This window comes from Hyaena hyaena, unplaced genomic scaffold (assembly GCF_003009895.1).
Source record: "Hyaena hyaena isolate Hyena2069 unplaced genomic scaffold, ASM300989v1 scaffold_352, whole genome shotgun sequence".
NCBI classification, from domain to species: Eukaryota; Metazoa; Chordata; class Mammalia; order Carnivora; family Hyaenidae; genus Hyaena; species Hyaena hyaena.
The window spans coordinates 1466418-1481783 of NW_024080984.1; the positions used below are offsets into that span (position 1 = coordinate 1466418).

The 15366-nt window shown below is 34.5% G+C and overlaps 1 protein-coding gene across 1 annotated transcript in view; it reads right to left on the reverse strand.

Annotated features, from left to right (window-relative positions):
• Positions 1 to 15366, reverse strand: part of GLIPR1L1 (GLIPR1 like 1) — a 30007-nt gene that overhangs the window by 298 nt on the left and 14343 nt on the right. The window contains exons 2-4 of the mRNA XM_039249932.1: positions 15044 to 15289; positions 11478 to 11578; positions 5304 to 5392 (exon numbers count right to left, since the gene is read on the reverse strand). Of these exons, the coding sequence (XP_039105863.1) occupies positions 5304 to 5392; positions 11478 to 11578; positions 15044 to 15289 (436 nt within the window). The remainder of the gene's footprint in view (positions 1 to 5303; positions 5393 to 11477; positions 11579 to 15043; positions 15290 to 15366) is intronic.

Sequence of the window (15366 nt, forward strand, 5' to 3'; positions counted from 1 at the left end):
TTTAAAGGCATTCACTTGCTTCTCTGGCCTTTTAAATAAGATAATAAACTTAGGAAACTTAGTTTGGCTTTAAACTTAGTTTAACTTAAGAAAATGAAAGCTTCCTTCCCCAATCCCACATTGTTTAAAAATCTATATGATGCCGCTGCCAACAGTCATGTCAACTGACATTTCTAGAGCAGCTCTCACGTGGAAGGCAAAAAAGCCTAAACTTGACAAAACTATAGAAAGTAGTTAACTTTACTTGTGACACTCTGCCATGTCCTTTAAATTCTTTGAAAAAGAATGTAACTCTTTCAAGTTGACTTTTTGGTACCCAGAGCCCTCCATTAAACATTTCATTCCTTTCTGGGGTGGCTCTTGCTCCAAATTTTGCTCTATGTCTTTCCCTCTTCATTTTTTTCCTCTCTTTAACAAGATCCTGCAATTTTATAGGAATTCATTTGTTTATTTTTTTGTTAATTCATTCACTTTTTGAGTGTCTACTGTGTGATTGAACATAATTATAGGCTTTGGGTATAAATAGTTATCAGGAAAAAATAAAATTTCCTTACAGAAAAGTAAGGGGAGAAAAATCTAACATCAATTTTAAAATAAATAAAAATGAATAAAATTTATCATTCCAGAGAGTGATTAGTGCTATGAAAGACATAAACTAGGTCAAATGATAGAAAATAATGAGGACTTAACTATAATAGCTAAAATTTATTGAGAACTTATTTAATTTGAGGACAAATCACTCACCTTCTGAATTAAGCCTTCTGACTCTAAGACCTATACATTTAGCCATTATATGATATTTCCTCATGTCTCTCAAAAAGGAAGTCAACAAAACTAAAAATTGGGTTTATAAAAACACTGATCAACGTATAAGAGAAAAGGCACAAATCAAAAATCATAGACCTTTTTTTAAAAAATTTTTTTAATGTTTTATTTATTTCTGAGAGAGAGAGAGAGAGACAGCGTGAGCGGGGAGGGTCGGAGAGAGAGGGAGATACAGAATCTGAAACTGGCTCCAGGCTCTGAGCTGGCAGCACAGAGCCCGATGCGGGGCTCAAACCCACAAACCGTGAGATCATGACCTGAGCCGAAGTCGGACGCTCAACTGACTGAGCCACCCAGGTGCCCCCAAAAATCATAGACCTTAAGCAAATGGAAACCAGAGAAAAGATGTCAGTTCTTTCCCCAATTTATCTATAAATCCAATGTAAATCCAACCAAAATTTCAAGGTGTTTTGTGTAATTGATCAGCTTATCCTAACATTAATTTGCAAGAGCAAAGGTCCAAGAAGAGCCAAATAATTTTTGAATAATTTAGAAAAGAAACAAATTGGGAAAACACCTCCTACCAGATAGCAAAGGTTAATGTCACCTTGGCAGCTGTGTGGTGCTGTCTTGGAGACCCATTGTTAATAACTGCTTGAATCTTGGGATGTAGAAGATCATGACTGACAAAAGTCCACATTGAGCACAACTAGAAAATCCAGATAAAGTACAACAAAACAATGTTTAAGAGCCTCGGAGATTTGCTAGAGCAACAAAGACTAGAGGGTCAAGATTTCAGAGCTGTAGATCCACAGAGAGATGGGCTGGCGTTATGAAACCTTTTTTTTTTTTTTTCCTCTGGAGCCATTTGTTCATTTTGGGCCCAGGTCTAGGGCTGAAAATCTGGGCTTTGCCCAGGCAGAGGTTGATTTTTGGGAAACAGAGGCCAGCGGAGCTTTTGTTAATCTTATAAGACTAGAAATATAAAATTGGAGAATTAAGTAGTTCAAGATCTGGGTGAAAGGTAAAGGTGAAGGAAATGAGCCCAAGAGATGGCCATTTTGTATTCAGACTATTTGTTTAATCTGGAAGCTATGAGGGGCAGAAGGCTAAAATCTTAAGGTGAAAACCTCTGGAAAGCAAGGTAGATTTTTCAGTAATTTCAAAATGCTAAAGCAATAAGGATTGGAATTCAGAACCCATTAGGAAAAGGCAACATTGAACACACCAGTGTCTCGTTGGAAAGCTCTAGAAGTCTACACCCTTAAAACAGGGACAAACAGAAATACATCAAACCTTACATAAATTCTAAGCCAGCGTTGACTAAATTGTGTTGGATTAAGGTGAATAGCACTGACTCTGTTCAGCAGAGGAAAAGGTAGAACTCTACATTTTTGTTTTACACGTTTTTAGATGTTTAAAAGAAGCTTAATAGACATACACCAAGTGTTTTTGTAATGTACTGGTGTGAAGCAAACTTCCTGAATTTAAAGACTTAAAACAATAACAGTTTGTTATTATTTCTTACTATTTCTAGATTGGCTGGCTCTGGTAGGCAATTACTCTGCTCTATATAATGTCATCGGGACTCAAAGACATAGCTGCATACAGCTGGCGTGCAGTTGGGGTTGAAATAGAAAGATGACGTCTCCTCTTCCAAGGCTTCTCTCAGTGTAACCTCTCCAGCAGGAGAGAATGGATTTCTTGAAATGCTGGGAAGCTTCCATCAGAACAAAAGCCCAAGTTGTCAAGTCTGTTCTAAAGAGTCGGGCCAAACTGGTACAATATCAAGTCCTTGTTCAAGGAGAAGAGAAATAGTGTCCACTTTTTTGGGAGGAAGACTGGCATATGTATAGGAAGGGGAGGATTTCTTACTGGCCATCTTTATTTTATTTTATTTTTTTAAAAATATTTTTATTTATTTCTAGGAGAGAGAGAGAGACAGCATGAGCAGGGGAGGGTCAGAGAGAGAGGGAGTCACAGACTGAAACAGGCTCCAGGCTCTGAGCTGGCAGTCAGCACAGAGCCCGACGCGGGGCTCGAACCCACGAACCGCGAGATCATGACCTAAGCGAAAGTCCGACGCTCAACCGACTAAGCCACCCAGGCGCCCCTCTTACTGGCCATCTTTAAAGATAATTCACCACACCAACAAACAGAGTGTATTACCAAAACCAAGAGAAAACAAAACAATCTTGAAACTAGAAACAGACCCACAGGTGATCCAGATACTGGAGATTTCAGGAAGAGGATGGAGTCTTTGAGGATGGTGATCATGAATCTTAGTGTGTCAAAGGGAGGATAACAAGAAAAATGGTAGGGGAGAAAAGGAAGAGCCAGAATGATCATGTGTGGGCTTGTTGACCTTGGAAGAGAGTCATGTTTTTCTTTAATTGGAGTGAGATGCAATTGAGGAGTTTTAAGAAAAGTAATCTGATCTGGATTTTCTTTCTGTAAAACAATTTGGAGAAGGAAATTTCCCACCAGTAGTGGGAAACTACTAGTTCAGGTGAGAAATAACAGTGGCTTGGATACTGGACAACAAGGAGTAGTAAAAGAAAAAAAGAGAGTGAGTGACAAATTATGGAAAGAGCTCAAATGTCCATCTACTGGATAAAGAAGATGTGGTAGATATATATACAATGGAATATCATTCAGCGATTGAAAAGAATGAAATCTTGCCATTTGCAACAACGTGGATGGAACTGGAGTGTATTATGCTGAGTGAAATAAGTCAGTCAGAGAAAGATAAATATCATATGATTTGACTCATATGTAGAACTTAAGAGATGATGGGAGACAAAAGTTTAAGAAACCAAACAGGAGAAGGGAAGGAAAAATAAGATAATGACAGAGGGAGACAAACCATAAGAGAGTCTTAGATACAGAACAAACAGGCTTACTGGCGGGGTGTTGGGTGGGGGGGTGGGCTAACTGAGTGATGGGCATTGAAGAGGGCACTTGTTGGGATGAGCACTGGGTGTTATATGTAAGTGATAAATCACTAAATACTACTCCTGAAACCATTATTACACAATATGTTAATTAACTTGAATTTAAATAAAATTTGAAAAAGAGGAGTATAACATTGTTACCTTTATGTCCTTTTAATTAAAAAATAATTTTCAAATAGGAGATATACAGTAAATTTATTTTTTAAACTGCTCTGAATGAAATGTAAACTCAGAGGGGCCATACTTCCAACTCATTGTTTAACTGACATATAACATGAATATGGAAGTATGCATACCTATAAATGGAAAGACTGATGAATTATTACAAAGTGGACAGATGTAGATAACCATAGCATAGGTCTAGAAAGTCCTTCTGGTGTCCTCTTCTACCCAACGAACTCCTCTTTCTTCTCTAAAGGTAACTACTGTCCTGACTCCAAATGCCAAATGTAGGTTAGTTTTGCCTCATTTTTGAACTTTATATAAATGAATCATTTAATATGCATTCTTTTTGTGTCTTCTTTTGTGGCACCAAATCTTCTCTTCTTACTCCTCTCCCTCCTCCTCAAAATTTTCAGGTCATCTCTCTTCCCATGTTTCACTCAAAATTCTTTTCCAATCAAGAATTTATGTATTTATCCTGGGGCGCCTGGGTGGCTTAGTCGGTTGAGCATCCGACTTTCGCTTAGGTCATGATCTCGCGGTTTGTGGGTTCGAGCCCCGCGTCGGGCTCTGTGCTGACTGCCAGCTCAGAGCCTGGAGCCTGTTTCAGTCTGTGACTCCCTCTCTCAGAGCCACGCTCATGCTGTCTCTCTCTCTCTCTCTCCTAGAAATAAATAAAAACATTAAAAAAAAATTTAAAAAAAAGAATTTATGTATTTATCCTTAAAAAAAATCTCTTGTGAGAACCAAAAGGCTGATCATGGAAAAGAAACATACCAGCTTTAAATCACAATTAGTTTGGACATTCATTAATGTATTACTTCTGAATGAGCCACTATTTTAATAGTAACTAATAAAAGGAGGTGATTAGAAGCAAATACAAATACAGCTCAACAAATAGTTATTTTGAGTATAGTAGCAAACTGGATCAAAGTTGTATCCTACTTCTTTCTGTCCTTTAGCTTGAAAGGAAAAATAATCAGTGAAGAAAGGAGGGATCAGCTTAGCTTAAATATGTTAATTAATTCATGGGGTGCTTGGATGGCTCAGTTGGTTAAGGATCTTACTTCAGTTCAGGTTCTGATTTCACAACTAGTGGGTTCGAGCCCTGCATCAGGCTCTGTGCTGACAGCTCAGAGCCTGGAGCCTGCTTTGGATTCTGTTTCTCCCTCTCTTGCGCTCTCTCTCTCTGCCCCTCCCCTGCTCCCACTCTGTCTCTGTCTCTTTCTCAAAAATAAATAAACATTAAAAAAATTAAACATGATAATTTATAACAAATGATTTATATCATCATATAACAGCAATCAAATCTTGTCAATAATTCTCTACACAGTTGAGGATCCAAATTTTAAATTACAATTAATTTATGGAAACTTTGCTCTCTGAATAAAATGATTATTATTTTTTTTTCTTTTTGCTTACGGCAGAGCTTCTTTACACAAGTTTCTTCTTCTGCACATAACGAGCAGGGTACTCCTTTAGTGTAAGGGGGTCTATTTGGAAAATTTCCTCTGTAAAAAAAGAGAATCATTCGTTAGCCAAATGGCTATTAATTTCTCTAATTTTGTGCATGAATTTATGCATGTTGTTTTGGTCACTTACTCATGAATCTTTAAAAGGAAAACTAACAATTTTTGTCCAAGTTTATGCTCCTTTCTTTTGTAAAATGAAACCATTAATACTGTTCTTTATGGGATGTCCCTAATCTACATAACAGTTATATTCTTGAATACTCTATAGAATACAAATTAGATGTGAATCCAATATAATTATGCATGCGATGGCCACAAAGTTTTTGTAGTAGACACTGATTACTCTTGATTAAAAAAAATTGTTTTAAATTTTCCTAATATTGTAAGAGTTCCTTCTTGATATAAGACCTTTATCGTAGATGCTTTACAAAGACTTTCTCCATGTTTGTGGGCATGTCTTTTCATTCTCTTATGTCTTTGAATAACATTAATTTTAAATTTTAATTAAATCCAACTTCTCATTTTGTTCTTTTATGGATCATGGTTTTGATGTGGTAGCTAAAAATATTTGGGCTATCTTAAGGTCACAAAGGCTTCATCTGTGTTTTCTTCCAACAGTTCTGGGTTGGAACATTTAGGTCTGTGATACACTTTGAGTTAATTAGTATAGATTGTGTGTTGTGTAGATCTGAGTTTATTTTTGTTTTTTATATATGGATGACAAGCTTTTCCGGAACCATTTGTTTAAAAATCCTTTTTACATTTGAATTGTCTTTGTGAATTTTTAGAAAAGTAGTTAAACATATGTGAACAAGTATGTATGGTTTTATTTCTGAACTCTACATTCTGTTCCACTGATCTATTTGTTTAATTTTACATTAATATCACAATGTGGTTTTTCTAGCTAATTCTGGAAAACATAATGTTAGCCCTTCAAGTTTTTTCCAAAGTTGATTGGGCTATACTAAGTCCTTTACATTTCCATAAGAATTTTGTTATCAGTTTGTCAATTTCTACAATAAAAATCTGGAATTTTTATTGTGACTGTACTAAATTTATAATTCAGTGAAAAGCACATCTTAACAATTCAGTGAAGATTACATCTTAACAATATTGAGTCTTCTAATCTATTAATAAGGTATAATCTCTCCAATTGTGTCTTTGTTAATTTCTGCCATGAATATATATTTTTAAATGTTTATTTATTAATTTTGAGAGAGAGCACATGCACATTGCACAACCAGGGTAGTGAGAGAGCAGAGAGAGAGAATCCCAAGCAGACTCCGTGCTCTCAGTGCAAAGTCCAGGGGGGGCCCAGTCCCATAAACTGTGAGATCATGACCTAAGCTGAAATCAACAGTGAGACTCCTAACTAACTGAGCCACCCAGATGCCCCTGTCATGAATATTGTGTAGTTTTCATTGTACAGGCCTTTTATATATTCTGCCAGATTTATCCCTAATTTATATTTTTGATGCAGTTAAAAGTGATAGATATTTTAATTCAATTTATGATTGTTCATTGACAGTATATGGACATGTAATTGAGTTTTGTATATTGATCTTATATTCTGAAAAATTGCTAAATTTACTTACTAGTTTTAGAAGGGTTTTCATAGATTACATTAGATTTTTTAAAATATAAACCTATAGACCAGAAGTCAGCAAAGTATGACCCATAGGCCAAATCTGGCCTGCTTTTGTGTAGTCTGCAAGCAAAGAATTTTTTTACATTCTTAATGTTTTTTTTTTTTAATGTTTTATTTATTTCTGAGAGGAGAGAGAGAGGGAGGCATGAGCAGGGGAGGGTCAGGAAGAGAGGGAGATACAGAATCTGAAATAGGCTCCAGGCTCTGAGCTAGCTGTCAGCCCAGAGCCCGACAAGGGGCTTGAACCCACAAACTGTGAGATCATGACCTGAGCTGAAGTCAGATGCTTAACCGACTGAGCCACCTAGGCGCCCCTTAATGGGTTTTTAAAAACAAAATAAAGACAAAGGTGAAGGTAACAGAATGTATATGGCATGCAAAGCCTAGCATATTTACTCTTTGGTACTTTAAGGAAAAATATTTTACTATTGGTATAATATTATATATAGGTTTTTCACAGATGCGCTTTATTAGGTTTAGGAAGTTCCCTTTTATTTCTAGTTTGCTTAGAGCTATTATCAGGAATGAATGTTTGGCTTTTTCTCCATCTGTTAAGATGATCATGTAATCTTTATTTTTAAGTTGATTACTATGGTGAACTACAGTGATGAATGTATTTAGAATGCTACATCACCCCTGTATTACTGGAATAAACTCTATTTGGACAAAGTGTATTATGCTTTTACTATATTGTCAGATTCAAATGCTAAATTTTGTTTATAATTTTGTACCTATGTTCTTAAGAGATACTGCTCTGTGGTTTTCCTTTATTTCATTTATCCTTTGCAATTTGTGTTCTTAGATGAATTTTTCCATTTCATTCAAGTTGCTTCTTGATTAATGACATTGGCAAATAGTGAAAGTTTTACTTCTTCCTTACCAATTTGGATGCCTTTTATTTCTTTGTCTTTATGATTGCTGTGTCTATGTTGAATAAAAGTGGTGAGAGTGAACATCCTTGTCTTGTTTCTGATCTTAGGGGAAAAGCTTTCAGTTTTTCACCATTGGGTACGATATTAGCTGTGGGCTTTTCATATATGGCCTTTATTATGTTGAGGTCTGTTCCCTCTAAACCTACTTTGTTGAGGGTTTTTATCATGAATAGATGTTGTACTTTGTCAAATGCTTTTTTGCACTTTTGGAAATGATCATATGCTTTTCATCCTTTCTCTTATTGATGTGATGTATCATGTTAATTGATTTGTGAATATTGAACCACCATTGCATCCCAGGAATAAATCCCACTTGATCATGGTGAATGATTTTTAAATGTATTGTTGGGTTCAGTTTGCTAATATTTTGTTGAGGATTTTTGCATCTGCGTTCATCAGAGATATTGGCCTATAGTTCTATTTTTTTGTGATGTCTTTATCTGATTTTGGTATCAAGGTAATACCTTCATAGAATGAATTTCGAAGTTTTCCTTTTTCTATTTATTTTGGAATAGTTTGAGAAGACAAAGAATTTCTTCTTTAAATGTTTGGTAAAATTCACCTGTGAAGTCATCTGCTTCTGAACTTTTGTTTGTTGGAAGCTTTTTGATTACTAATTCAATTTCATTCCTGGTAATCAATCTGTTCAAATTTTCTATTTCTTCCTGATTCAGTTTTGGTAGGTTATATGTTTCTAGGAGTGTATTCATTTCTTATAAGTTGTCCAATTTGTTGGCATATAATTTTTCATAATATTCTCTTATAATTCTTTGTATTTCTGTAGTATCAATTGTTATTTCACCTCTTTCATTTATGATTTTATTTGAGTATTCCCTCTTTTTTTTCTTTACTTTTTATGAGTCCAACTAAAGGTTTATCAATTTCATTTATCTTTGCAAAGAACCAGCTTCTGGTTTCATTGATTTGTTCTATTGTGGTTTTGGTATTTCTTTCTTTCTTTCTTTCTTTCTTTCTTTCTTTCTTTCTTTCTTTCTTTCTTTCTTTCGTTCCTATTGTGTTTATTTCTGCTCTAATTTTTATTATTTCCTTCCTTCTGCTGTTTTGGCGGGGTTTTTTATTTGCTTTTTTTCTTTTTTAAATCTGCATTTATTTATTTTGAGGGAGACAGAGTGTGAATGGTGGAGGGGCAGAGAGAGAGAGAGGGGGGGAGAATGAATCCTAAGTAGGCCCCAAACTCAGCACAGAGCTTCATGAGGGGCTCAATCCCACAACCCTGGGATCATGACCTGAGCAGAAATCGAGTCAGATGCTTAACCAACTGAGCTACCTTGGCTTCCCTGTTTGCTTTTCTTTTTGAGCTCCTTTAAGTAAAGGTTAGCTTGTTTGAGATTTTTCTTGCTTCTTGCAGTAGTTTTGTATTGTTATAAATGTCCCTCTTAGAGCAGCTTTTACTGCATCCCAAAGATTTTGGATTGTTGTGTTTTTAATTTCGTCTCCATGTATATTGTTTGTATTTCCCCTTTGATTTCTTGTTTGACACATTCATTTTTTAGGAGCATATTGTTTAACCTCCTTCTATTTATGTTCTTTACAGATTTCTTTCTTGTGGTTTATTTCTTGTTATTTCTGTCTTTATATGTAAAGTATGCTTTTGTAGAGGTGCTTGGCTGGCTCAGTCAGTGGAGCATGCAACTCTAGATCTTGGGATTCTGAGTTAGAGCCCCATGTTGGGTATAAAGATTACTTAACAATAAAATCTTAAAAAAAATAGAGTGTGCTCCTGCAGGCAGTATATAATTTGTTCTTGATTTCTTATCCAACCTTGCAATCTCTTTCTTTTCTTTTGAGTGTTTGTCCCTTTACATTTGATGTGATTATTGATACAAGTTATGTTTGAGGCTATCATTTTATTTATTCTGCTTATCTTATTAGTTTGTTGTTCCCCTTTCCTCTTTCCTGCCTTTCTTTGTATTAATTGAATATTTTGAAATCTAGTTTTACATGCTTTGTTGGTGCCTTTGGTATAGCTGTTTGTTTTATTATTTAAGTAGTTACTTTAGGGTTTATAGTATGTATCTTCTACTTATCACAGTCAAGTTAAATTATTGCATTTAACATAGAGTAGAAGAACCTTAATATACTTCCATTTTTCTCTTTTAACCTTTATGCTATAGTTCTCACATATTTTAATTTTATGTAGTTGTAACTCTCAAATATACTGCTGTTATCTTTAATTAAATAATTATCTTTGAAAGAGAATCAAATAATAAGAAAAACATCCTATGTATCACCCATGTGGTTACCATTTCTAGTGGTTTGTTAATTTTGAAAGATTTTTCAAAAGATATAAAATTTTCAGTGGACAGGTTTTTTTCCCTCCAGTATTTAAAAGATATTGCTGTTTTCTTTCTGACATTATTTCCATTGGGAAATCCGCTTTCATCCTTATCTTTGTTCCTCTGTATGTAACATGTCTTAGTTCTCTGGCTGCTTTTAAGGTGTTCTCTTTTTTAGTGGTTTTGAAATTTAGTTTAAGGTGAGTTTGGTATAGTTTTCTTCATGTTTCTTGTGATTCTGGGTTTGCTAGCCTTCTTGGGTCAGTGAGTTTATAATTTGCCTTAAGCTTAGAAAGCTTGGGGCCATATTTCTTCAAATACTTTTCTATCCCTGCGTCTTTCAGGAAACCATTTCTCCCTAAACTTATTTCACAGGTAACTGATGCTCTTTTTATCTGTTTTGGATTCTTTTTTCTCTCTGTGTATTCTATTTGGGATGGTAATAAATAAGCATTCAGTAGTTCTGCAATTTCTCTGCTATTTATAAAAATTGTGATCCTCACGTTTTAAGGATATGTATTTGTCATTCTTGGTTTTGTTTCTAACTGAACCATAGAATTTACCAAAAGAGACATACACATTTGTACCTCTCCATAGCAATTTTTACATATATCAGTTTGTGTAAATTATGTGTATTTATTCTTTGCCTGTGTTTTCATTTTTTCTTACATTTTGTTTTTAAAATTTTGTTAAAAGAGTTGAACTAGTAACTGATTTTTTTTCTTCTTATCTATTGGGATAAGAGTTCCAATATTTCATTGTTTGGGGTTCCCTTTAGGCTAATGTTCTCTTTCCATATAGATGTAAAGTTATCAGCAAGGCAATTAAAAAGTATGGCATTCTCTTCCTAGAAAAATGTGCTTTTCATTGTCATTCTCAATCATTTACTCATCCCAGGCATGTTACATTAGAGAAGCACCTGCCAACCTATTTTCTGTTCCCGGTATTTAGACATTACTGTGACAATGTATTTTATATTATATTTTTTTAAACTTAAAGTTTCCATAATGTTCACTCTCAAGTTTAATTATTTCATGACAGGTACAGTTTTTTACAGTTTTTTACTGAGAATAAGGTACTATTCTCTCACCACGTTCTATTTTAATGTATTTCTTTTGAGTAGTGCTATAGAGAGAGACTTCACTTATCAAAACTATACTTGTCTCGTTAGTATTAAGGTTCTATTTTGGAAACAATCTTAACACATATTTTAATTTAACATACTTTTGAATAGCAAAATAACTTACGCAGGTGCATAGTTGCATACATATATTGCAGTTTCATGGTCCCAAAGTTTAGGACACATTGTAATTGCACAACCAACTTTGTATGAATTGGCCCAAACTACCTATAAGGGAAGGAATTTTAAAATAAAATATGTTAAACAACTTTATGGAAACAATGCATTATGGAAACAGGTATAATCTATCATGCTACCAAAAATGAATGTAGAGTATTTATTGTATTTTTTCTTAATTTTTAATATCAAGTTTAAAACAATTATTTTGTTAAGTTTGCTTTCCTGAGGGCTAACTACTTTTTCCTCACTGTTAATTCTCGTAAATCAAATGGTGAATATTATGTAGACAGTTACAGTTTTTATATGACTTATGAAATTTATTTTAAGTTTCTTCATGGGCATATCATACAAATGATATTAAAATCATACTGTAAATGAAAACAATAATGAAATTTTATTTCTTTTTATCAGAAAAATTTGACTTCATTTATGATCATATTTCAAATTTTGTGGTCTTAACCATATTCTTACCTTTGTTAGGTCACAAGAGACAGATAGGGATAGAGATTAAGGACATAATGAGTTTACCAGAGAAAGATGCCTGACACAGATATGGTGAGTCTTTATTTTTGTCTAGTTGAGAAGAATAACAAAGTTATTCAAAAAGGAGAAGACTCCTATAGAAAACCAGACATGGGGAGAGAGAGAAAAAAGTGAAGCAGATTACTCTTTCTTTGTGACAATGATAGAAGGGAATTTTTCTCTATTTTCTGAATGAATTAAGGGAGAATACTGATTTCTTCCATCTGAAAAGCAAAATACTCCAAAGAAAATTAAAACAGATTTTGACAACATAAATGAATTTTCTGAATTCATTTATTTTATAGTTCAGTTAACAAAATTTATTAACATATTTTATAAACTGATGTGCTAGTCACTATTTCCCATGGCCTAAGTCTAGTCAGAATCAACAGTTTTGCAAAATTTATCTTAATGCTTCTTTGGTTGTCTGAGAAACAGCAAAGTATAATAAAAAGGACAGTGAATTAAGAAGTAAGGAATGAGTTTTGCTTCTAACCATGTGTGTGGCTTTAGAGACTGATAGATAAATTCTGAGCTAGCTTCCTACTTAATAAAATGAGATTAAGTTAGATCCTAAAGAGAATCTTTTCCTTTTGAATGTTTCAAAAGATTAATAAGTCATACAACTGCAAGTATATACATATATTTTAAGAAGCCATGTCTAAAAATTTGGTTCATGAATAAATGACAATGCCATAAAATTCTGTTTGTTTAATGTATCTAAGTTGTGATTCTGTTTTGGCTTTGGGAATGGTAAAAGTAAATATCGACTATGTGTAGGTTTAAAATGTGTTGATTTCATTAAAGGGACTAGATGTGACAATATAAACATTGGTTGTAACTTCAGTATGAATATCTGTAATAGCAAATGCGAGAAGTTTTTAGCTAATTTTGTTTAGAACATAAGCAAGATATAGTTGCTGAACCAATAGGAAGAATGCATCTATTCTTAATTATCTAAGCATATGTGTAAATTAGCCAGTGAGGAGTGAGCTTGCAGTTCTGATGCATCAATGCTAGGGGAGGAAGGTTATTTGGGAACAGGTTTCTTTTTCCTGGAAACAAAAGAGAGAGACAAAGGAGATTATATAAAGGCTGTAACTTGGTCTTGATGCCAGATTAGGGGTATCGCATTCTGCTTGTTGTCAGTACACCTGATATTTGCATTCTATTCTTTCACCTTTCCCAGCAGTAGCCAAACTATGCCGATAACATCTCTCCTGAGAAGAGTGTCCAGACTTACAATGTCCTGTTAATGGACAAAGAGCGAATAGAGGGGGAGCATGGAAGATGCTAACCTCTTTGTTCAGTGCTCCTCTGATAAAAGTGACTTGATTTAAGTCATTGTATGCGTCTTATACAGTTGAGTAAGTTTGGAGAAGACAGCCCTTTCTGTCACTTAAATGGGGCTTCATAGGAGCTCAGTGCCATTTTTAGGATTGGCTTAGCTTAAAAGTGACCTCTACTTCTCACCAAAAATTCCCACTGAAACAACCAAAATACTTGGAAAAGTAACAGGAAATAATGTTTTTCAAGGTACTGACATCAGGCAAAATAGGATAATGCCCCCTGTGGGTTGAGAGGAAAAATTCAGGCTGTATAATTGTTCCAGATTATTCTAGGTCATGGCTGTGCAGGGCGGAGGCAGCGGGTGGGGGCGGGGAAGGGGAGGGGTGTTGGGGTGTGGGAAACCAGGAGAAGCTTGATGGATTTACACAATTGAGAGGCAGAGCTGAAAATCTGGGGAGACCAAGGAGGCAAGAACATAGCACCGGGGAGCTGAAAATCATATAGTGACACAACCATAACGATCTGCAAGGAGTCCTCACCACCATTCAGCAGAGCATTTCAGTATGGATGTGAAGAAACTACCCTAGGCCTGAGAAAAAACCACCTAGAAAAACTAGAGGAAAGAATGCTAAGACTTAAACAGGGCCAGGAAGAGAGCCTGGTCCTACTCTCCACACTGGAAAATATCCATTTCTGCGCCATTGGGTAGAAACTGCACAAGACTCTTGCCTTACAAGAACCAAAATAATAATAATAAAAAAATTAAGATGATATAACTGTATCCCAGAAGACAGTCCAAGAATATTTATAGTTATATAAATAAATGAAGTATCCAAAAAGGCAAAATTTACAAAGTTGAGAATATAAGAAAATTTATCCAGTGGGATAAGAATCAGGAAAATGTGACTGGTAACAAAGAGGAAAAAATGAATCCATTGAAACTAACCCAGAACTAACATAGATGGCAAATTAGGAGGGAAAACATTAAAATAATGACTATAACTATCTCATGTGATTAAAATCTAGATGAAAGATTAAACATACTAGATATAGTAATTGATGATATAAAGAGAGGAAAAATTAGTGAACTAATATAAGATATAGCAGTAGGTTTATCTGAAAATCATATAGGAAAAAAAATCAAGGAAAAGAGAAGGGAGCATCAGTCAACTGTGGAAAAACTTCAAGTGGTATCCTACATGGGTAAAAACTCTGAAGGGAGGATCAAGTGAGAATGGCAAATATTTGAAGAAGTAATGGCAAACATTTTTCAAAATCTGATTTAAACTATAGACCCACAGTTCCAAGAAGGTCAGTAAACTGAAGCACAAAACGCATAAAGAAAACTACAGTGCATTATTATGAAACTGCTTGAGACCTGTAATAATGGGAAAAAATTTAAAGGCAGTTAGAGCAAAAGGACACACTAAGTACAAAGCAATAAATAAAAGGTTAGAGTAGATTTCTTGTTGGAAACAATGCAAGTAAGATGACAGTCAAGTAAGATTTTAAAACTCAGAGAAACAAAACAAACAAATACACAAACAACTCAGTACATTCTATTCCCAGTATACATACCTTTCAAATGAAGGTGTACTTTTTACATACTCAAAAGACACTTAAAAGAAAATGCTCAAAAAGTTGTCTTTTGATCAAAATGTGCATAAATAAGAACTAATCAATAAAATGTTAAATATTTACCTGTGTATAATGGCCACAAACTTTGGAACATGATAGGGCATTATAATCATAAAATTCAGTTTCATTAAACCAAGCAACAACAGCAGATGTTGGTGAAAATAAGCTGAGTCCACCTAACCAGATATTTTCTCCAATATACTCAAAAGTTGGATGGCATCCGTAGGATTTTGGTAAACAGGAGTTGTGTTTGAATTGGCACTTGCTTGCCCATGCTTTAGCAATCTTTGCTAAACCATCATCCCAAGTCTGAAAGATAAGATAATTGAAATTCAGTTGTGCATATTTGCTTGGATTCAAGTTATTCTAATCAATTGTGATCAATT